This window comes from Dasypus novemcinctus, chromosome 21, assembly GCF_030445035.2.
Source record: "Dasypus novemcinctus isolate mDasNov1 chromosome 21, mDasNov1.1.hap2, whole genome shotgun sequence".
In the NCBI taxonomy this organism is placed as follows: domain Eukaryota; kingdom Metazoa; phylum Chordata; class Mammalia; order Cingulata; family Dasypodidae; genus Dasypus; species Dasypus novemcinctus.
Window position 1 is genome coordinate 77,742,556 of NC_080693.1, and position 22,706 is coordinate 77,765,261.

Genomic DNA, 22,706 nt, shown 5'->3' on the forward strand with positions numbered 1-22,706 from the left:
CTCCAGCCGAGAGCCAACACGTCTCTGTAGGAAGCGGGTGAGTGCCAGGCGATCCCAGCACCCATCCTGCCAGTCTGCCAGCTGAGGCCTCAGTCCTCATGGAGCCGAGCCACCGTTCCCGCTGTGCCCCGTCTAGATTCCACCAGACGCGCAGACTCTGTGAGCATAATTAATGACTGTTGTACACCATTAAATTGTGGGGTAATTTGTTATGCAGCCATAGAATCTGGAAGAGTATATATAAGAGTGCTAAAAAATTTGTATATTAATATATCAGAATCCTACACATTTTTCACAGTTTAGATGAAAACATCTCCTCAACGAAGATTCCCCCAAGCCATCCAAGTAAAACGAAAGAACTGGTTGGGTGCGACGTCCTGCCAGGTCTCTTTCTAGGTAGACTTCACGTGCGTTATCTCATTTAATCCCCCCAGGAATGCGAGAATGGACGCCAAAGTCAATTTTAATAAATACACACTTATTAGTTGTTTATTAATTTCCATTACTTGGCTCTGCCTATAAAAACGACATCAATAAATCACACTGATTTCAGTTCTTAGAATAATTTTATCTTTTTAAACAACTTTTCGCAGAACTCAGAAGATATATTTGAACAATTTAAAGCAATTTCATGGTAGCGGTGTTTCTTTCTCCTGCCTCTAGTTTTATTAGCTCCATTTCCTCAGTGAAGAAATTAAGGCTCATAGAGATAGAGCGGTTTATCCCACGTCGAGCAGTTAGGGCTGAGCCGGGCCAGCGTTCGAATCTGGCCCTCCCTTCACATTTCCTCCAGTCCCCCACCAAGACGTGTCTCTCCCTGCCCTGCAGGAACGTTCTTCATCTTTCTACTAGATTGTGAGCTCTGGGAGGTGGGATGGTCGTGAGCCCATCTCTACCCGACCCCAGCCCCACTGTCTGCACACAGTAGGCTCTCTCTAAATCCACGCAGTGTTCAACCGCGCTTTCTTGCACCCCTGCTAGTGGTCAAGAAAGCTCTGTGGCAGGAACTGAAGAAAGACCTGCCCCGCCGCTCCTGGCAGCTGCTGTCTGATCAGCGCGTGGGGAACCAGCATTCAAGGACGGACGGTGACACCTGTTAGGAAGGAAGGAGCAGGCTTCTACGAGAGGTGGAAGCAGGGGGCGTGCAGGTGTTAGCTAGATGCGCTGGGCCAGGGGCAGAGGGTGTGTGGGGCCAGGAGGTGGGGGGGAGCGCTGGTTCAAGGAAATGAAAGAAGGCCAGTGGGGCAGGGGCATTGTGTATTCAGTGGGTGGGTGGATGGACATACACATGGATGGATGGAGGGAAGGGTAGGTGGGTGAGCGAATGGGTGGATGGGTGGGTGAGTGGATGGATGGTGGATGGAGGGAGGGATGAACAGTGGATGTTTTCATGAGTGGAGGGGTAGACAGATGGGTTGTTGGGGAGAGGGAGGAGGGAAGGACGAATGCATGTGTGGTTGGATGGATGGTTGTGTGGATGGAAGGATGGATGAATGGAGGGATGGAGGGGATGGATGACTCGATGAGTGGATGGAGAGATGGTTAGAGGGAGGAAGGAGAGAGAGGATGGACGGATGGATGTCTGGACAGATGGATAAGGGAAGGGCACAGCTGGCCTTGGGGCAAGCTTTCAGTGGATGCTCTTTACCCAGGCCCCCAGTGCCCTCCCGCGTGCTGCACTTCACTTGGTCAGTGGACTTCCTGGGTCGGCTCTCAGGCCCCCTTGCCTCTACCTGCCGGGTCCAGGGTACAGCCCTGTGCGAGGAGAACTGCAGCAGGAAGAGTCTGTCCAGGGGTGTCCACTCAGCCAGGCCGTGCGGACAGCAGGCCAGGGACGAGGCTGGGGATGGCTAGGGACATGCAGGATCCCTGGAAAGCTCTCTCCCAATGAAAACAGTGGACACAGAGGCACTGGCTCCCTGAGGCTCAGGCTGGTTAACGTGCTGCCTCGTCCTTCCGCTCCACTTTCCCCCGCAGCCAAGAGGCGTGGCCCGCAGGCCTAGGAACTGCGCTCCTGATGCTGTATCTTAGAGGAAGCGGACTTCAGAAGATCTTCACTGCTTTTGTTTACTTTTGAAATATTCCATCATGAAATATGTCACATATACAAAAGAGCGAACATAATTATATGTATAGTCTATTTATTTATTTATTTTTCTCTCCCCTTCACCCCCCCAACCCGGTTGTCTGTTCTCTGTGTCTATTTGCTGCATCTTCTTTGTCCGCTTCTGTTGTTGTCAGCGGCACGGGAATCTGTGTTTCTTTTTGTTGCGTCATCTTGTTGTGTCAGCTCTCCGTGTGTGCGGTGCCATTCCTGGGCAGGCTGCACTTTCTTTCGCACCGGGCGGCTCTCCTTAACGGGATGCACCCCTTGCGCGTGGGGCTCCCCTACATGGGGGGGCACCCCTGCATGGCAGGGCACTCCTTGTGCGCATCAGCACTGCGCATGGGCCAGCTCCACACGGGTCAAGGAGGCCCGGGGTTTGAACCGCAGACCTCCCATGTGGTAGACGGACGCCCTAACCACTGGGCCAAGTCCGCCGCCTATATGTATAGTTTAAAGAAGAATAAGACGAGCACACGTGCACCCACCGCCCAGCTCAGGCTGGAGCACCCACCTCCCCAAGCTTCCCCTCCCTCTCCAGAGGCGCCTAGAACCAGGGGCCGCGGCAGCTCTTCGTTGCTTGTCCTTTGAGGTTCTCCATGGGAGCACGTTAGGGTCCTTTACTCGGTTTTGGGGCTCTCTACCCTTAGACCACTCTGTATTTAGTCTTCAGTGATTTGCTTTTTTGTGCAGCATTATTTTTTTGGTGCTCCATCCACATCGTCGCTCTTGATTTGGCCATCTTCACGGCTGCGAGGATTCCACGTGCCACTACAGCGGGTTCAGTCTGTTTTCTGTCTTTCGCTCTCCTGCCAAGAGCGGTCTCCTGTGTGACTTCTGGTACCTGCTGGCTAAGGTCCCTCTGGGGCAGGGGTTCCTAACCAGGGGTCCACGGGCTTAAATTGAAATTTAAAAAAAATCATTCTTGTGGGGGCATGTTGGTGCGGGTGTGATATATATACACATATATATACACATTTATTAAACAACACACTGTCTAGTGTGGACTTAGTACGGCGTCCGTAGTTTTCATCTGACTGGCAAAGGAGTCCGTGGAACAAAAATGGCTAAGAACCCTGTTCTAGGATATTTGCCTAAAAGTGGCATTGCTGGGAAGTGGGTTTGGCTCAACGGATAGAGCATCCGCCTACCACATGGGAGGTTCAAGGTTCAAACCCCAGGCCTCCTGACCATGTGGTGAGCTGGCCCATGCGCAGTGCTGATGTGCACAAGGAGTGCCATACCACGCAGGAGTGTGTCCCATGTAGGGGAGCCCCACGCACAAGGAACGCACCCTGTAAGGAGAGCCGCTCTGCACAAAAAAAGTGCAGCCTGCCCAGGAGTGGCGCCGCACACACAGAGAGCTGATGCAGCAAGAGGACACAACAAAACGAGACACAGATTCCCGGTGCCGCTGACAAGAATACAAATGGACACAGAAGAACACACAGCGAATGGACACAGAGAGCAGACACCTGGGGGGGAGGGGCGGGGAAGAGGAAAGAAATGAAATAAAAAATAAATCTTTAAAAAGATAAATAATGAAAATAAATAAATAAATGAAAGTGGCATTGTTGACCGCGGGCACTCACACGTTAGTGTTATTAGATAACGCCGAACTGTTTTCCAGAGGCTGGGCTGTCTACACTTCCACCAGCCAAGCTGCGAGCTCCTGCCCACACGTGGTCTTGTTAGGCTCCTGGGGTTATGCCAATCAGGTGGGCAGGGAGTGGATTTCATTGAGGTTTTGTGTGCTTATCTTGTATCTCCTGCCAACAAGGTTACATCACTGCTCTGCCTCCCGCCACATCCTTCTGAGCAGCAGCCAAGCGCTGACCCTTGCCCTGCCTCTCCAGCCTCACCTCCTTCCACCCTGGCCTCAGGCAGCATGTCCGCCCCAGGACCTTTGCACTCGCTGCTGCTGCTGCTGCTGCTGCTGCGGGCTTGGGGCTTCCCTCCACCACCCTCCCAAGGAGGACCCTCCCTGGTCCTCACTCACCGCCGCCCAGCTTCACTTTTCTCAGAGCACTTTATTTTTCCTCATGGGCCTGTGACACCTGCTGTATTGTTTATTCACTGTTTGTGTCTTTGTTTTGTCCTCGTTGTGTCCTCACTGCCTAGGATAGTGCTCAGCATCCAGCGGGTGTAGAGTAAGGCTGCCTGGTAGAAGAGGAGCCGACCGGACGCCCAGGAGGGCCGGGGTGAGTGGGCTCGGGGCTGGGGTCCCACGTCTGAGGCACCCAGGTGGGGGCACAAGCTGGCCCTGGGGAGACCATGGAGAGCCCCCGGATCTGGGTGTGGAAACCTTGGCTGGCGGGGGCTCCCTGCCCTCTCAGCCATTCACCCCACTGCGGCATGCCAGGAATTTATGGCAACTTAAAAAAACAACAAAAAGGAGACTCTGGGTGGGACAGAAAGGGGGCTGGGGAGGGGGGATGTTTTATTGACTTCCCCTTAATTGCTGTAATTAAAAACATGTAAAGAATCTTGATTTAACGACTTTGCCATTATCATTAGTTGTTAGCACAGCTGCCTTCCTCGTTTCTCATTAGAACCCAGTTCACAGGCCCCCCTGGGAAGGGGGCCTGGTGCCCAGCGGGCGCAGGGCAGGGCCTGCCGGAAAAGGTGCCAGAGGGCGGCGGCTGCCCCGGGGCTGGTGCTGGGAGCCACAGGACCAAACCTCCCCCAGGGGCAGAAACAGCCAGTGGGGGGGTGGGGGAAGGGCTAGCGAGAAGCAGCGACCCCATCCTTAGACCGCCCTGCGTGTGCGTAGGTGTGCGTCAGACAGGCAGACAGGCGCAGGAGGTTTGTAGGGAGAAGTCCCGCAGGGCTGGGACTGCGGGGAGGTAAGAAAGGGCCCGAGGGTGCACAACGCCAGGTGGGGCCCTCACCCTTCAGGTTGTGCAGGTACGAGCCGGTGCCTGGAAGCTGGGGCGCCTCCCTGAAGGGGGCTCCATGGGCGCTGTTTGTGGGCTTCGATCCATTAATCCTCAGGCCACCCAACCAGGTAGGTGTTGATATCGGCGTTCTTATTTCAAACCCGAGAGAGGCGCAGGCGCAGAGAAGTTGAGTAACTTGCCAAAGGCCACACAGCTAGCGAGAGGTGAGTCAGGATTTGAACCCCAGGTTCATGGCTGTGTTCAAGGTTACACCCTACAGGCATCGTGGTGGCAAGGCAGAGGAGTAGAATTTCCAGCCTTGGGGCCTTGGGCATGTCCTCTGACCTCCCTGAGCCTCAGTTTCCCTTTCTGGAGAAGATCTGTAACACCCACCCTCCTACCTCTCCTGAGAACCCACAAAGGAAAGACACCTATGCAGCCCCTGGAGGACAGGCTGCTCCGGTGACGCGTGTCTCTGGGCTGTCCGGGAGCATGTCTCGCTTTTCCAGCGAGCGGGAGCAGCGCTGTTCCTTCATCTGCAGCCCCCCCCTGCACCCCAGGCTCCCAGCAGGAGCTCGGCGTCAGACCTGGGGGCACCTTGGGGCTTCTTGGGGGGACGGGCCCTCTCTAAGCGGGCGCCGCGGGGCCTGCCCGAGAGGCGCTCTAACCTCACTGAACACCGGCGCAGAGATGGAGTTTTGAGGTCATCCTTACTTTATAGATGAGGAAACTGAGGCCGAGGCGGGGGAGGGGCTTGCCAGGTCTGAAGCTGCTCAGTGCTCAGGAGGGGCTAGAACCCCACGCCCACGCTTCCCGGCCCCCGTGCCCATGGCACAGCCGTTTTTTAAGGACAGAGTCACGACCTGGCACAGGAAGGAACCCGGGGCTTTCTGTCGGCGTCTTCCGACTGCACGCCGCTGACGAGCAGCCAAAGGCATCCCTGCTCCGCGGTACCCGCTGGCGAGACGCCGTCGTCCCCGGTGAGCAAGGCTTCTACCGGCAGGCGGCTTAGAGGTGGATGTGACAGTTCTGGGGTGTCCCTCTGATGCTGTTTGAACCCTGACCCCCACCCATTTTGGGTTTTCTCACCTTGCCCTCCAGGGCAGGCGTGGGGAGGCAACAGGGGCAGAACCAGGTGGCCCCGGGTTCCGATCCTGCTCCCATACCTCCTAATTGTGTGACTTGGGCAAGTAGCACAACCTCGCCGAGCTTCTGTTTCTGCTTCTGTAAAATGGGGCGAGGGCAGCACAACGAGCGCAGGCACGAGAGCCGCTGTGGACGAGTGCGGCACGGCCGGGTCTCGGCTTTCCTCGCAGGGAGGGGTGGTTGGGCAGTGGACCCTTTGACTTCTGCATCGAGAGAGACCCCTGGCAGGAGGCAGCTGGCCAAGCCAGGGGAGGGACGGGGGTCTTGGCTTCCAGGCTCAGGCGTGTGTGTGTCCCTTTCCTATCCTGTCTTGGTGATCAGAGAGAGGGAGGCCGGCAGAAACCTTCATTAGCTCGGAAGGAGGAGTGCTTTTCGCAGAGGCCAGACAGAAGTTTCTCCTCCCTGGCTTTAGGGCGCACGTGGCCGTGAACGGTGGCTCTGCTTTACCACACGATGGAGGTGACGGCTTCAAGATCTGCAAGGCTGCCCGCTGGGGGAGCGGCAGCTGTCGGTCAGGAAGGGGTGAGCCTGGGTCTCCCCACTCCGCTCCCCCTGCAGCCCCTCCGGGGTGTCCCTTGTTCTTTGCCAGAGGCTTGTAACCACATTTGCTCAGCTTTGCAACAGCGTCACAGTGTGACGTGGTGGGGACACGGTGACAAATGTGGATACAACCGTGCCCAGAAGGCTCCTGAAGCTCGGGGTGCTGCAGACAGACTTTGAGAGGGCAGCGGGGCAGGGTGGGGGTCCCACGGTTGGAGGTGGGGCAGGCGCAGCTCTGGGGCTGGCAGGACAGCGTGGGGAGGGTGCCCTCCACATTTGGCCTGGACAGCATTTGCCCGAGGCCAGTGCATTCCGTGGCCCTCCTTGAGATGATAATATGCGTGCTCATCACAGCAGCTATGAGCTGGCATTGACTTGGCACTTTGGCACATGGTATCTCGATGCATCCTCCTGGCAAGCCCAGGAGATGGGTATTGTTAGACACATTTTAAAGGTGAGGAACCTGAGTGGGGGTGAGGCTCAGAGAGGTTCAGCCACTTCCTTGGGGTCACACAGCCCTCAAGGGCAAACCCGGGATTTAAACGTGGTCTGTCTGACTCCAAGCCCACCTCCTTCCTGAAGCCAGCCTGCCAACACGATAAGGTGCCCCCCAAACCCTTCCACCTGCACTGGGGTCTCAGCACCTGCGAGGCCCTGAAGCTCCCTGCAGGGGCTGGGCCAGGCTCCTGCACGTCGCAGCCACCTGAGGTCATTCCTGCATCCCAGCATACCTGGGGTGGTCCAGGACCAGGAAACTACACTGAGGGGCTCAAGTACCCGTGGCATGGGGTTCTGTGCCAGGGCCGAAGGTTCAGGTGTCGGGCAGGTGGGTCCCGTCACCTGCTTCTCTGCCTTTAGGGTGAGCGCTCCCAGAAGCGGGGCCCAGGCTGGTCTGCGCTCTTGTCTGCAGCACCCAGGAAATGCCAGCAGCCCTGGGTCCTAAAGGGCCTTCTATCCACGCGCTTGCTTGCCCTGTGGCCTGGGCCCATCACAGCCCATCCCCCCAGCATGGAGGCAGGAAGTTCCCTGCGGGTCGGGGCAGGGACCCAGAGCAGCCTGGCCTGGACTCGAGGGGGTGTCCCCAAGCGGGGCAGGAGGGGTGACAGCTGAAGCTAGATTCTAGAAAGGAGAGGCTGGGGCCGGTAATTCCCTGGCCAGAGTGAGCACATGTGTGCACATGCGTGTGTGCATGTGTGCGATGTGTGTATGAATGCGAGCTGGTGGGAATGGGGGACGGGCCCTGCACCCACAAACCCCGTCACAGCCAAGGAGGAAGTGTGTCAGCCGCAAGGATGCGGACCAGCCAGTCAGCCCAGGGGAGAGGTGTCATTTCCAAAAAGGAACTCTCAATTCCAGAAAGTTCCTAGTGTCTCCTAAGAACCAAGGCCCAGACTGGACAGTGTCTGGGTGGCATTTCCACCTGCACATCTCCCTGCTCACGTACACTCTTCCTCCTGCACACGGGGGGCATAGTCGCACACATGCACACGTGCACACGCCTGTGCACACACACGTTCTCTCCCACACACAGGAGAACAAAGGGGCAGACCAGCCCAGACAGGTGCACTGCTACAATCACGTATGTGCACAGGTGCATGCACACACACGCACATACCACCAGGTACACACGTACACACACACGCTCTTGCCCACAAACAGATGAAGAGGCAGGCTGACCCAGAACACACACACACACATGCACACGTGCGCACACACGTGCACAGGGCTCTCCGGGCCGCCCACGGCTCTCCGCTGCCCTGCTGGGCCCTGGCACCGGCTAAATGAAGCTCCGTGGGACTCCTCCAGCCGACGCTGACAGCTGCCTCCCATCCATCACTTTAATTCAGGGCTTTTCCGCTCCTTGGAGTATGTCGAGTTGCCTTAGTGCTGATTTATGGGACAATCCGTCCTCCACTTTTGATTAGAGTTGTTTCCCATAATTATTATAAACACTCTTTGCCTCGCTTAAGATTTTCTTTTCGATCTTTCACCCCCTCTTCTCTCCAAATAACACGTTCCCTCGTGCTGAATCAGAGGCGAGCAGCTGTGGGCTCCGGAGGAGAGGGTCTCTGCTTCATAACGGAATTCCAGGGCTCACCGAGGCTTCCCACACCCCCAGTCCCCTCCCCATCAGAACACCAAAAAATCCCAGAAGGAGCCGATCCGGGGCCTCACTTCGGTAGCTCAGCAGGCGTGGCAGAAGGGTGGGGCAGGGGCGCCGGCACAGGGAGGGTGCTGACTGGTGCTCTGGGACACCCTTGGGTGCTCCTGAAACTGTCCTCACCCTCCTCCATTTAAGGAGGCCCTGGGGGTTTGCAGTACTAGGGAAAGGTGGTTACCCCAAAGGCTCGTTGAGGGCCCCCCATTTTCCCTCTGCCCCACCCTGATCTCCTGGGAACCTAGACCTGCTGCTACCCCCCACCTCTGAGTGCCCACTGTGAGGCATCTCCCAATGCCCCCCTAAGACTGCGGGGATCCCCCTGCTCTTACGGTTCCAGGTCTCAGGGAGCCAGAGGGTGGAAAAGCAGGGTCATGGGGGTCCCAGGAGGTCAGCCAAGGAGCTGGAGAGACTCGGGTTGGCCGTCTCGAAGCCCTCCCAAGGCCGAGGCAGACCCCAGAGGAGCTCATCCGAGCAGCGATGAGGCCCCCGTGGAGGAGGCGGTGGGGCTACTCCGTGGAAAGAAGACCGAGCCCCGAGCCAGCTGTGTGCGTATCTACCTGCTGTGTGACCTTGAGTGGCGCCCAGCACCTCTCTGGGCCTTAGTTTTATCAACAAAAATGAGGTCCAGGCTTGGACACTCGATGAACACGGAAGGCCACGGCTGGGATTTGGTCCTGTCCTGAGTGCGGGGGATAGGTGAGACCCCTGCTGCCCCGCCGCCCCGCCGCCCCGCGGGTACTCACAGGCCACCTGGACCTCAGTCTGCCGCTGCAGCAGGGCGCCCATCCGGTTCCGCACGATGCAGCGGTAGAAGCCAGCGTGGGTGCGGTCCAGGCTGGTGATCATGTACCTGGGGGCAGACGGGACACCAGTGAGCATGACAGACAGCCGGCACGCAGGAGGCTGCGCTCAGGTCAGAGGTCACCGCGCCACCCCCATCGGGAAGGAAGACTACCAGGGAGCTCTCGACTCTCTGGCCGGGTCAGAGGGCGACTGAGGGTCCTTTCAGTAGGACGTCCCTCCCCAGGAAGGGGTGCTGGGCCAGAGGCGGTGCCAGAGGGCACGCCCTGTCTGCTAGAGGCTGCTGGGGCGCAGGCCCGAGCAGGGCAGGGCATTACTTTTTTGGCCCAGCACACAGGGCTGTGTTGAAAATATTGAATGAAACTGATGGAGCGACAGAGGCAGGGGGTTTACATGTTTCCCCAAATGCTCTGCGCATCATTCCATCCTTAAAATTACAGTCAGTCCCTCTGCAGCTTTGATGGGGGAGAAGGCAGAGCCTTCTGGGCAGACGTGCCGGCTCTCCGTGGGCGTGGGCTGCGCACGTGGCACTCGGAGGGGCTCCCCGGACTCACTCCGGGGACCCAGGCTGGCCCAAAGGGCAGCAGGAGCTGGTGGCAGGGGAAGGGGGGGCGCGGCTGACGAGCAGGCTGAGGTGGGCTGAGCCGGTGGAGAAGCAGGAAGGACGCCTGGTGAGGGAGAGGGGCTTCCGGGCGTGGGGACCAGGGCTAGTTCTCCAAGAGCCCCTTCTGCGACTGTCCCTCCCGTCCCTGGACAGTGGTCCAGCAGAGCCTGAAAAGGAACAGGGGCTTGGTGGCCGGGCTAGCTCTCCCCGATCCTCGGGTGCCCGGGGGTTTACACAGGCAGCTCGAGGACAAGCTCATCGTCCCTGCCCCCGGGGCACCCAACCCTGGGCTGGGCACCCTTGCTTTGTTGTTCCTACCCGACCCTGGCTGAGGCCTGCCTTCTTTATCCGCACCATCACCCTCCTCACCCCCACCCTCCGCCCCCTCTCAGCACCCTCTGGGCATCAGATACTGAACCAAGGGCTTCTCATAGGGCTCTCCCTTCCACACGGATATTCCCATCTATGGCTATCAACTTTAAAAGCGTCATTAAAACCGAGCAGCCAAAATGCAAAATCAGGCAACAAAAACTAAAAATGAATAATAAATAATAAAAGAGCCGTATCGAGAGAGAAAAATAAACAGGAATGGTCAGCACTTCATTTTGAAAGGACACATTTGGGATCACAAAAAGAAGCACAATCTCAGCACAAAGGCAATTTAAAAATCTCATTTAAATTTAGGAAAAGCCCAACCCCATCCTCACTTTTCTCATGTTACGTGGAGAGGTGGACACTTTGTCATATGTTGGCATTTGAGAGCCTTTGATTTCCTCTCTGCGCTTATCTATGGAGCGGTTTTGTTTTTTTTTTTTCATAGCTGGAACAGCCAGGTAAGTGGTTTGTTGTTTTTTTTTTTTTATACTTTTTATATTAACTTTTTTTAAAAAAGATACATAGATCACACAAAATGTTACCTTAAAAAATATAAGAAGTTCCCATATACCCCACTCCCCACACCCCGACTCCTCCCACATTGACAACTTCTTTCATTAGTGTGGCACATTCATTGCATTTGATGAGCACATTTTGGAGCACTGGGGTTGGAGCAGGTACTCTTATTAGCATCCATTTTATTTTTATTAAAAAAATTTTTTTTCCTTTATTTTTTTAATATTACATTAAAAAAAATATTAGGTCCCCATATACCCCCCACCCCCCTCACCCCACTCCTCCCCCCATAACAACATCTCCTCCATCATCATGAGACATTCATTGCATTTGGTGAATACATCTCTGGGCACCGCTGCACCTCATGGTCAATGGTCCACATCATAGCCCACACTCTCCCACATTCCACCTAGTGGGCCATGGGAGGACATACAGTATCTGGTAACTGTCCCTGCAGCACCACCCAGGACAACTCCAAGTCCCAAAAATGGCCCCACATCTCATCTCTTCCTCCCCTTCCCTACCCCCAGCAGCCACTATGGCCACTTTCTCCAAACCAATGCCACATTTTCTTCAATTACTAATCACAATAGTTCATGAATAGAATATCAGTAAGTCCACTCTAATCCATACTCTATTCCTCCATCCTGTGGACCTTGGAATGGTTGTGTCCACTCCACATCTATATCAAGAGGGGCCTTAGATTCCACATGGATGCTGGATGCAATCCTCTTGCTTTCAGCTGTAGGCACTCTTGGCTCCCTGGTATGGTGGTTGACCTTCTTCAACTCCATGTTAGTTGAGTGGGGTAAGTCCAATAAACGAGAGTGTAGGAGCTGAAGTCTGTTGAGGCTCAGGGCCTGGCTATCACATGGTCCCCTGAGTATATATTAAACCCCAGCACCAACTACAGTTCTGGTAAAAATAACAGGAGAGGCTTGGAAACAAAGATCACATCTGAGTCCAGCTCCATCACACAGAAACACAAACTCCAAAGTAGGGCCAACTGAAATGGCACTGAACTCCTTCTGCCATGACCATAGAACCTGTGGGTCTCTGTGGCCCTCAGAAGAACCAAAACCCAGGGTTGTACCTACTTAATCTGTCTCTGGGACTCTGCTGAGGTGTGCATAAGGGCAACCCCTCTGATAACTTCCCAGCTCTTTTTGGAGACTCATAGCCATATAAACACATTTGTCCTTTCCATTTCCCCCTTTGATTCAGGTCAAAAAGCATTTTTAACTTCTGGTATTATATGTAGATTGAGATATTCTGCTGGTCCGAGTTGACCCTTTTATTCAAGGTCATTTTCTAGTTACATCATCAGCTGGTACTTGGTAGTAATCCCTTAGCACCAGGGAGGCTCATCCCCGGGAGTCATGTCCCACCCTGGGGGGAAGGCAACATATTTACATGCTGAGTTTGGCTTCGAGAATGGCCACATTCGAGCAACATGGAGGCTCTCAGGAGGTAACTCTTAGGCACCCTGCAGCTGTAGGCTGTGTTCTTATTTCAGGTGCACAGGCTCACAAGCATAGTCATTAGTATCAAGGGCTCATTGTTGGACCTTCCTTCTTTTTTGGTCTTTGCTGTTGCACTTGGGGGATTGTTGCTGCTCCTTTAAGGATGGTGATAGAGCTCCCCTGCTAGGAACTCAGCACTCCCTCAGTTGTTGTTTTTAATTGTATCCACTATGAAATTTAGCATCCTATTTTAGAGGCTAAGAAAGAACTTGTCACCTGGCCTAAGGCATCATGTAGTAAAGGGCAGAGCCTGGGCTTCTGGTCCTGGGCCTGCAGCCCCAAACCCTCGCCCCCAGACTCCTGTGTGGGTGAGTGCCAAGTTTGCTGAGGCTCCGCAGTCTTAGCAGAGCCCCCTGCCCAGGTCTCTTATCTTTGCCACTGGCTGCAGCTCTTATCTGTCCCATGTAGCTGTGCACGGAGTGATGTTGGGGAGAGAAGCCAAGTTCTGGCATATTCCTTGCCCCCCCCCCCCATCCTCAACACGGTCACAGGCACTTTCCCCAAAGATGCTCAGAGGGGAGGCAGCTTTGGGGAAGGTGGATCTCCAAGGAGACGTGGTGACTCGAGAAAGGAGAGGGAAGGAGGAGGGGCTAGAGAACTCTCTACCCTGGGAAATGGAACCAGGTATTAAAAAGCACCAGGGAAAAGAAAAAGAAAGGGCCAATAAACTCATGAAATGCTGCTCAACCTTGGTCACAAGGAAAGAAAGTCAAATCAAAACTAGACACAGGGAAGTGGATTTGGCTCTACTGGTAGAGCATCAGCCTACCACATAGGAGGTCCAGGGCTCAAACCCAGGGCTTCCTGACCCGTGAGGTGACCCACACGCAGTGCTGATGTGTGCAAGGAGTGCTGTGCCACTGTCCCCTGTGTAGGGAAGCTCCACGCACAAGGAGAGCTGCCTGCACGGAAAAAGCGCAGCCTGCCCAGGAGTGGTGCCGCACACACGGAGAGCTGATGCAGCAAGATGACGCAACAAAGAGGAGACACAGATTCCCGGTGCCACTGACAAGAATGCAAGTAGACACAGAAGAACACACATAGCAAATGGACACAGAGCAGAAAACTGGGGGTGGGGGTAGGAGAGAAATAAATAAAAATAAATCTTTAAAAAAAAAACAACCAGATACAAACACGTACATAGAAGATTTGCAAAGGTTTACAGGTGGGATCATGCCCAGCATTGGCAAAATAGAGGGGGCGGAAGGGCGACTCTCAGGGCTGTTCGTGGAAGTGTAAATTGGTACAGGCTTTGGGGCAAAATCTATCAAAATTAAAATATGCAGGGCCTTTGACCCAGAGGTTGCACTCCCAAGAGCTGGCCTTTTAGATGTACTTGCAAAAATGTGACAAAAAGATGAACAAGGAGCGTCTCTGTAGCCATGTTTGTAATAGGAGAAAGAAAGAAACAAAAACAGGAAGTAAACCCAAAGTCCCTCAAAGTGGAATTGGATCAATAAATAATGCTGCAGCCAAGGAAAGAGTGAGGAACGCCTGTGTGGGCTGAACTAGAAAGGGCTCCACGAGCCACAAGGTGGAAGGAAGTTGAAGCTGGGGCAGGGATCTAGGTGAACAAAAACACCAGGGAGCAAGAGGCTAAACTATATCATAGCCGGCAAGCTCGAGGACGCTAAGGTGCTCTTACAAGTTGCTGTTCAATGATACGGGCTACTAAACCCTTAATTTGACATTTAGGATCATGCAAATTGACCCAATAAAAATAATTTGAGTTTGTTGTTCCCCCCAAAGAGTCAAAGAATGGTGTGAATGGTGTGATTATCATCTGGGTAAACTGAAATAGAATATATATATGTGTATATATATATACAGACACACACATATACACATATATATACATGTACACGTATACATACACATACAGACACACATATAACCATCTATACCCTTATACATACACACATATATACATGCACTGGTATATGCATAAACTTTTTTTTTTTTGAGATGGATACTCAAGGATGTGTTCTCCCTTTTGCGAGCAGAACTGGGGATGGGGTGGGAGGGAAATGCTTATTTTTTAATTTTATGTCTTTCTAGGCCATTAGAATTTTCCTTATCATAGGCATCTATTGCTTTTATTTTAAAAATAAAAAGTGCACGTTGTGCATGGAATTTAAGTATACATTATAAAAGCGGCACCAGGGACTCATTGGCTCAGGATTTGTTTGCCGATGTCAGGGATGTGTGGTGAAATTTAAACTTTAATAAAAGTCGATTTCTGCAGAAGACTCTACGCCTGTTTGCCTCAGCGGGGGCCCTCGGTCCCAGGAGGAAGGGCTGCAGGCCTGTCCTTTGCCTGGACGCCATGCAGGAGGGCTGTCCCTGGGTGCCCCTCTCCTCTCCGTGGGCGAGAGCAGGTGCTCCGTGGCCCGGTGGCCAGCACAGCCCTGCTCTCGCTCCTCCTGCCTGCCTCTGGCTGGGCTCTCTCTTTCTCTGGGCCTCCCTGCCTGGGAGACCTATTTCTAGCAGCATTATTTAAAGTAACGGGCCCGCCCACTGCCTTTCCTGCCAGGGAAACCTGCTCCACTCCACCCAAATTGCAGCTCCTCTCCCTGCCTCCTAGGGGGTGGAAGAGGCAGCCCGCGCCTTCTCCTTGGCAACCCCAGGGCGCTGGAAGCAGCCCCTTGGCCTGGCAATGCTCCCTCCAGGGCCCCGGATGCTCCCAACACCGCTCTGCTGGCTCCACCCACCCGTGGCTGCCACCCATCTGGTAGGAAGCTGGACGAACCGGGTCCTGTCTAGGGTCTCCTCTGGGCCGGGTGGAGGGGGTGAAATGGGTTTTGGGCTCGCACCTGATCCACCCAAGAGGCAGTAGTGTGGGAGACCGTACCAGGGCCTCTGAGACGGGATTTCTGCTTTCTCAGGAGTGTGGCCTGGGCAAATTACGGAAGCATTGCAAGCCTCGGTTTTCCCATCTGTAAAGTGGGGGCAACGATGCCCACCTTTGATGTGAGGATTACAAGATGCCCTGGACACAAGTGGCTGGCGCTGCAAAGGTGCTCGTTGAAGGAGGGAGCAGATGTGTGAGTGATTGGCCAGGAGGGGAAGGTGTTAGGGTGAAGTGGGGGAAATTCAGCGAGGCAGGACGGCATGGCAGGAGCCCTCCTTGTAGAGAAAGGGCCCAACGGTGCATCCACAAGGGCCCACATCAGCCACCAGGGGCACACATTCCCCTGCCCGGAACATTCCTTGGCTCCCCACAGACAAGGACCCCACCTGGCCCTGGCCAGCAACCAATGAAACGCCGAGCCCCATTGGTGGCCTTATCCTTCCCATCCACGGCAAGGCCCACTCAGCCCCTCCAGCTGCCAGCAGAGACAGTGTCCTCTTGTCCAGTGTCCTCAGCGACATTGGGGTAGCAAGGGAATGGCAGGGCCCCTGCCAAAGGCCGCCCCCTTAGCCTCTTGACATCTGGTGAAACTCTTTCCACCAGTCCAACTTCCCAACCTTCCGGCCTCTTCCATCACGTCCTCCAGGTGGAGGGGCCTGCGCCGAGCTCCTGCAGGGACGGGAGGTGGTGACGGTGGGTAAGTGGCACCTCCTCCTGGCTGGCCTGTGGCCTCAGTCTCCACCCAATAAGGAAGGGGTGCAAGGGGCCAGAGGACACCTGGCTCCACCCACTTCTGTGATCTGTTGATTGACTTAGGAGGTTTAGTCACATGCTTTAAAAATCAAAGAATAATATTCCTCACCCAGTTTCCCCAATAGTGACTCCTGTACAACTACAAGTATGATATCATCAAAGGTTGCTTTTACTGTTTATTATTTTTCAGGATTTATGGTGTATTTACGTGGTTTTGAATAAGTGGGTACTAATAGTTATAATGATAACTTTATCTAAAGAACTCTTTAGTACTTAGCAAAGTATAGCTACAGGAAATTAAAATGTCAATTTATATGCTTTTATGGGCAGAGAGATATAATATCTTGATCAATAAAGGATGTTCAGGCATAAGAATATATGCCATTAGGATAAATTTCTATGGAGAAAGTGGGATAGAGTTCGTAAGTTCAAGGAGAAAAAAGGAAAGATGAGAAATTTCCAACAGGAAACAAAGAACTTGTTCTTGTATTTTTTAAACAGATGTAGGTGGAAATAAATTGACATATTGTCTATAATTTATTAGAAACAATTAAAATGAGTGACAGAGAAGTCCAAGAATACAAAGAGTAGACTGTAAAATGTAAAATGTCGTCACTGCCCCCAACGCCTTCAAGAGGAAGCCACCCTTAGCAGGTTTTTAGTATCTCTTCCGAATTTCTTCATGCAAACACAAGCAAATACGAATTTACAATCTCTCCCCTTCTTAAGACCTCAAACACAGACTCCTGCAGCCATGGTTCTGCTCCTCGCCGCGCGCAGGTAACCATACCTCTTAAGAGGACGTGCCCGGGCCGCGCATAGCTCTTTCCTGTCCTTGACAGCTTTGCCTTCCCCCATTAAATGGACAAAGGTGCAGGTGGAGGAGAGGGACTTAGGGGCTGGGCTTGGGACCGGGCAGAAAGAGGGTGCCAGGGAGGCCCGCATAGGCCCCGCCCCGGCCGCTTCACCTCCATCACAGGTTGTCCTAATTGCAGCCGGCAGGAGCCCGCTGGCTCAGCCCTCCTCCTCCTCCCTGAGGAAGAGCTGGGCTGGGGGGAGGCCACGTGACAACGGCACGGAGAAGAGCCAAGACAGATAATTGGATTTTTAGAGACAAGAGACAAGCCGGGGAGAAAATAACTGCCTAACAAATGTGGCATCTTCTCCAGCACGTGGTGGAAACACACCGTGCCCTTTTTGGTTCGAGTCCTTGAGTGTCACAGTTGATATTTAAAATGATTCTTACTTGCATTAAATAAGATATTTCAATTCCACAAAGCTGTCAGGAGCTGATGCGGACACCAGAAATAACAGGCACACTCTCCTTGTATTGTCCTAGTTAATAAATCAGGTGCCTGGAGATACACGTGGAGGTGCTCGCACGGAAGAAGTGTACATGTGCATGCACGCTGCACACTCACTTAGGCACACATGCCATTTGTGCACACTTGTGTACACACACCTTCAACATGTGAACACACAAGCAAACGTGCAAGACACCTGTGCCCACATGTGCACATTCTTAGGTGTGCACACACATGCATGCACACGTGCACACACATACGGGTGTGCATGCCTATACATGCTCACACTTATGAACACACCTATTGAGCACACACTTGCTAATCTGTGCAGACACATATGAATACATGTGCATGCACACCCACACACTTGTACAAAGCGTGCACACACCTCTCCACACACACACGTTTGTGCATGGGCATGCATGTATGTGCACATATGCACACTCGTATGCACAGGCTGAACTCCTCAGGGTGAACACACGGCCACTCCCAGCCGAGGGCACCCAGGACACACATGTCCGCCCTGCTCGGTCACAGGTCCCCCTCTGCTCTCCCTCTCATGCTGAGCCCACATCATTCACATGTCCTCGAGGGAGAAACGATATCCACAAGCATCCCCTCCCACCCAAGCCACATTTTCTAGGTTCTCGGTGGGCCTCAGGGACATGGATTTCTGAAACCCCGCTCCTCCTTGCAAGCCCCAGGCTTTCCTTCTCAGAAGAGGGGGCAGTAGGGAGGGAGGGTGTGGAGGGAGAGGCTAGATTGAGGCTTGGGGGGGGCGTAGAGCGCTGTGCCCCCCTCCTCTTCCCCTATGGAGTCTGAGGTGACATCCAGGGGCCCCTCCCTGGCACCCAGGCTTCCTCTTCCCGGTACGTGAGAGGCACCTGCGGGAAAAAAGGCAAGGAAGGACGGGGCCGCCACCCGTGCTCTCCCACCAGGTTCCATCTGAGGAGTGAGCGCTCAGCCACGTCCGCTGGGGGCGAGCGGGACCCTCTGTGCCCACTGCCTGCAGGTGTCACCCCCAAGTCCATCCCCGCTGGGGCTCAGGGCCCGGGCTTCCACTCCTCTTCCCAAGGGTTTTGGGCAGGAAAGGCAGTGAGCTCAAGTGTGTGCCGCGTATGCTGCCTTCCCAGGCTCCGGAGGGCACACTGCACCCACTCCTGCCCCAGGAGACATGGGTGGTGCTCGAAGAGCCGGCCACTGGGTGGTGGCTGGTTAGAAATGGGCGCCATACTGTGGGTCTGCTTTCATAACGAATCTTCTAGAAAGAAGGTGAAACTCTGACCAGCGTGATTTAAAGGGGGAAACTAAGTCTACCAGGTAATTAACACAACACCAATTATTATAATAAAGAGACTCGGCTAGTGTAAGTCAGGGCTGCCACTCGTGAGGCTCTAGTATGTCGTGACAGTCGGCAGAGGGGGATGAGCTTCACCTGGACCCACCTCCACGGCGTGGGGCTCTCATTCCTGGGGGCTGCTTCGAGGAAGGACAGTTCTGGCGCTGGCCCTCTCTCCCTTGGACACCAGAGATTATTGCGGATGGAGGGAAACAGGTCTGAGTGGGACCTCAGAATTAGATCTGGGGCACTTTAAAGGAAAGCTGGTGCTAAGCTCTGGCCAGTCCAGTAACATTGGGGACCAGGAAGAGAAGCTCGACTGCTCCAGAAAACCCTTTCTGGCAGGGGTTCTTAACCTTTTTTATTCCTTTGCCAGGCAGGTGAAAACCACAGACCCCTTACTAAGTCCACACTGTATTGAGTATTATTTCATAACCGTATCGCGCCTGCACCAACACGTCCCCCCAAGAATAACACTGTTTTGAATTTCGCTTCAAGCTCGTGGACCAGGCGAAGAAGCCCGCGTTAGTGGGTCTTTTGCTTGTGGAAGGGAAGGCTCGGGTCAAAGGGGTGGGGACGAGGAAGCTGCGGGGCTCCATATGAGAAAGCACTGGGGGCTGAAGTTTCCCTCTGGCAGCCCTAAGCGTCCTGAACTCATGCAAGAGGCAGGGAGGGACAGGGAGAGAAAGGGGGGCCCCAGCTCCCCACCCAGGATGCAGACCGAGCCCGGGAGGCAGGGTGCAGGGCTGCGGGGGGGGCGACTCGGAGGGCGATTTCTGTTCTGCTGGAAGTCCCTCTTGTCTGGGTCTGATCCCCACCCACGCCGGCAGCAAGGCTAGCGAGCTTTGGGGAGGGAAGGAGGGGCCTGGGGAGGGGGGGAGCGCGGGAAGGGGAGGCTGCGCCTCGGGAGGGGCCCAGGGCCTGATTCCCTGGCAGGACGGGCGCGGGAGGTGCAGGTGGGCAGCGGGAGGGGCGAGTGGTGGTCCTGGGAACCCCTGGAGGGCCGGGGAGGGCCCGGGAGACGGAATGGGGGTAGTAAAGGACATGGCGACCCCCGGGGGCAGGACGGCTTGGGCCCAGCGGGGTCCCCCCTGCCCGGAGGCCTGCAGGGTGGAGGGTGGGTGCCACGGAGGAGAGAAGCGGGCCAGGCAGGCCTCGAGCTCAGAACACGGCAGGGCCGGGGGTGCTGGGCCGAGGAGGGGCATCCGTGTGCTTGTCCTCTCAGTCGGGGGGCCACCCCCTCGGGCACGCAGGTGCAGGAGCAGCCGGGAGGTGCTCAGGTCAGCAGATGTGTGCAGGAGCGGGGCTGGGCAGGGGGCCTCGTGGAGACCCTAGCTTCCCGCCACGGCCTCCGTCTCGACCAAACTTCCAGTAGTTTCCGACAAGCGGCCTTTTGCTGTCCACATGCGCCCCTCACCCCGCAGGGACCCTGTCTGGCCTGTTGACTGCGTCACCCTTCAGGGCTCAGCTCAGGTGCCTCCTCTGCGCAGCCTCCTCGAGCCCCCAGCCTGGCTGCCCTCGAGTGCTCTCCTGCCACGTTTAACTCAGCTGGACGCCCTGTTCACTTGTCCCTACGGCGGTGCTGGTACCCCCCACCCCAGAACACGCGGGAAATGTTAGAGGTGCTGAGTGAGCATTGACTGGAGGAGAGAATAAACGGTGGGCGTGGCAGCCCGTGCCCTGACACCCAAGTCTGGCACTACGTTCACAGCAGGGGCGATCAAGGGCACGATTTAGAGCCGGGAGGTTATCCTGGATTACCCAGGTGGGCCAGCGCCACCCCAGGGGTCCTTGGAAGACGTAGGCATGAGGGGCGGAGACTGGACGAGCCGTGAGGGCTGAGGCAGAGGTCAGAGGAGGCAGCAGCTCCAGGAGCCAGAAGGGGCGGGGAGGGGGACTCCCCTGGAGCCTGCGGAAGGAAAGCAGCTGGCCGGCACCTGGTCTGGGACATCGGCCTCCACCACTGCGAGAGAACACACCTGCAGCCCCAGGAGGTGGGCCCACCAGGCCCAGTCTAGGCTGGGGCGGAGCCACTGCCCAGAGAACCTCTCTCCAGTGGTGTGGACGGGGTGGTGGGATCCCGGGGCTGAGCGGCCCCTCGGAGGTGACCCCTGGGAGGCACCCCTGCCGCTGGCCTGGCCTTCTGCTCCCCTGAGCCTCCCCGCTCGGCCAGGAGGACCCCCAATGCTCCCAGGGCCCTGGGGTTACGACAGGACCCCGGTGTTATGGGGCTGGGGGTGGCGAATGCCGGGACTGCCCCTGCCTTGGGGTTTGGGGGGGACTGTCCCTACCGGGAAAGACAAGCAGGGGCCCCCCTCTGACAGCAGCAGCTTCCGGGTCAAACGCCTGACAGGCCTCCCTGGTTTCATTCTCACATTTTCCAAGAGGGAAAGGCTCCTCCTCTCCCCGTTTCAGAGCCCAGGGGCCTGGACTCAGAAGGGATGGCGCGCTGCTCAAGGCCTCCCAGCACCGAGCCTGAAAAGCACGATTTGATTCCGGAGGCACCTGCCTCCCAAGATGTCCCAGGGCCGCTCCGCCCCGCTGGCCGGGCACTCAGCGCTGCCCTGCCCCACGGAGCCCTGCTCCTGGCTTCTCACCTCACACCCCGGCCAGAAACCCCTCCAGGGACTGCCCAGACCTTGCCCTGGCCCAGGAGCCCCCGGGGTGGCGCCCAGCAGCTCGCTTCGCAGAGGAGACCGTGGGGGGGGGTGGTGGGATCCCTCTGCAAGGGGAAAGAAGCCGGAAGCAGACAGAAGGAACAGACAGGGCAGGTAAAACCCGTCCGGGGGGTGCAAGGGGTTGACACTTGAAGAGGTCACAGTTAGGGATTTAAAAAAAAAAGATTGGGAAAGAAGACACCTGGAGGCTTGAGGGGCGGGAGGTGGTGTGCTTCTGGCTTTAAACAAGGAGACAGGCAGGAAGAGGGGGCCTCGCCTCTCGCTCCGCTGACAGCTGGGCCTGTCTCCCTTCTGCTCCCTGCCTCCTCGCTTCCCTCCTGGCTCTGGGCTGGGGGAGCCTCCTGCGCTCCTGTCCTGGCCTCCTGGCCCCTGGCTGAGACGAGTTACAATGCTTTCTAGGCCGGTGGAGAAGAAAGAAATCCGAATTAAAACACATGGACGCAAAGGCTCCATGGAAATCAGGCCTCCAGGAACGGTCACTGGCCTAGCCAGGTGGGGCGGGGACCCCAGTGATTTGCTTCCTCAGGCTGTTTCCAGCCTCTCAGGTGTGTGTGGGGCATGGCGGGTGGGGCTGCCTTTGATGGCCTCTGCGCCCACCCCGGGGAGCCCCCTCCTCATTAGAACTGCCGAGTATCTCAGGGGGCTGCAGCACGGAGGAAGGGCTGCCGAGGGTCTCCCCGCCAGGCCCCAGGTGCAGGGGGCTTGTCTGGGGAAGGGAGCTATGCGGCGGCAGGAAGCGTGCCTGGGGGTGACCCAGGGAGAGACCTGGGGTTGATGGGGCTGGGGAGGGGTGTGAGGGGGATTGGGGGCTCTGGGTGGAGGGCAAGAGGCTGAGGGGGGTAGAGGTGCTGGGGGGGGGCTGGGGAGGAGGTGCTGTCCAAGGCAGAGGTGGCTGGGGTCCTAGGAAGAGAGGACCAGGCTTGGCGAGGGGGCCAGTCCTCAGACGGGGCTAGGCATGACCCGGGGCCCGGCCCAGGGCGCCTTGGGGGCCAGGCTGAGCCATCAGGGCCTCTTCCTGCGGACAACGTTGAGCGGTCAAATGGGCATGAGAAACGGGTTGGCAAACCGCGGCCCACAGGCCACATCTGCAGCCCAGCGCCTGCTGGGCGGTCTGTGAGCTCAGGATTGTTTT

General features: G+C 55.8%; 1 protein-coding gene across 3 annotated transcripts in view; it reads right to left on the reverse strand.

Moving 5' to 3' along the window:
• SDK2 (sidekick cell adhesion molecule 2) overlaps positions 1-22,706 on the reverse strand; it is a 257,675-nt gene that overhangs the window by 94,160 nt on the left and 140,809 nt on the right. For all 3 annotated transcript variants that reach the window (XM_058284650.2, XM_058284651.2, XM_058284649.2), the window contains exon 3: positions 9,574-9,680. In XM_058284650.2, the coding sequence (XP_058140633.1) occupies positions 9,574-9,680 (107 nt within the window). The remainder of the gene's footprint in view (positions 1-9,573; positions 9,681-22,706) is intronic.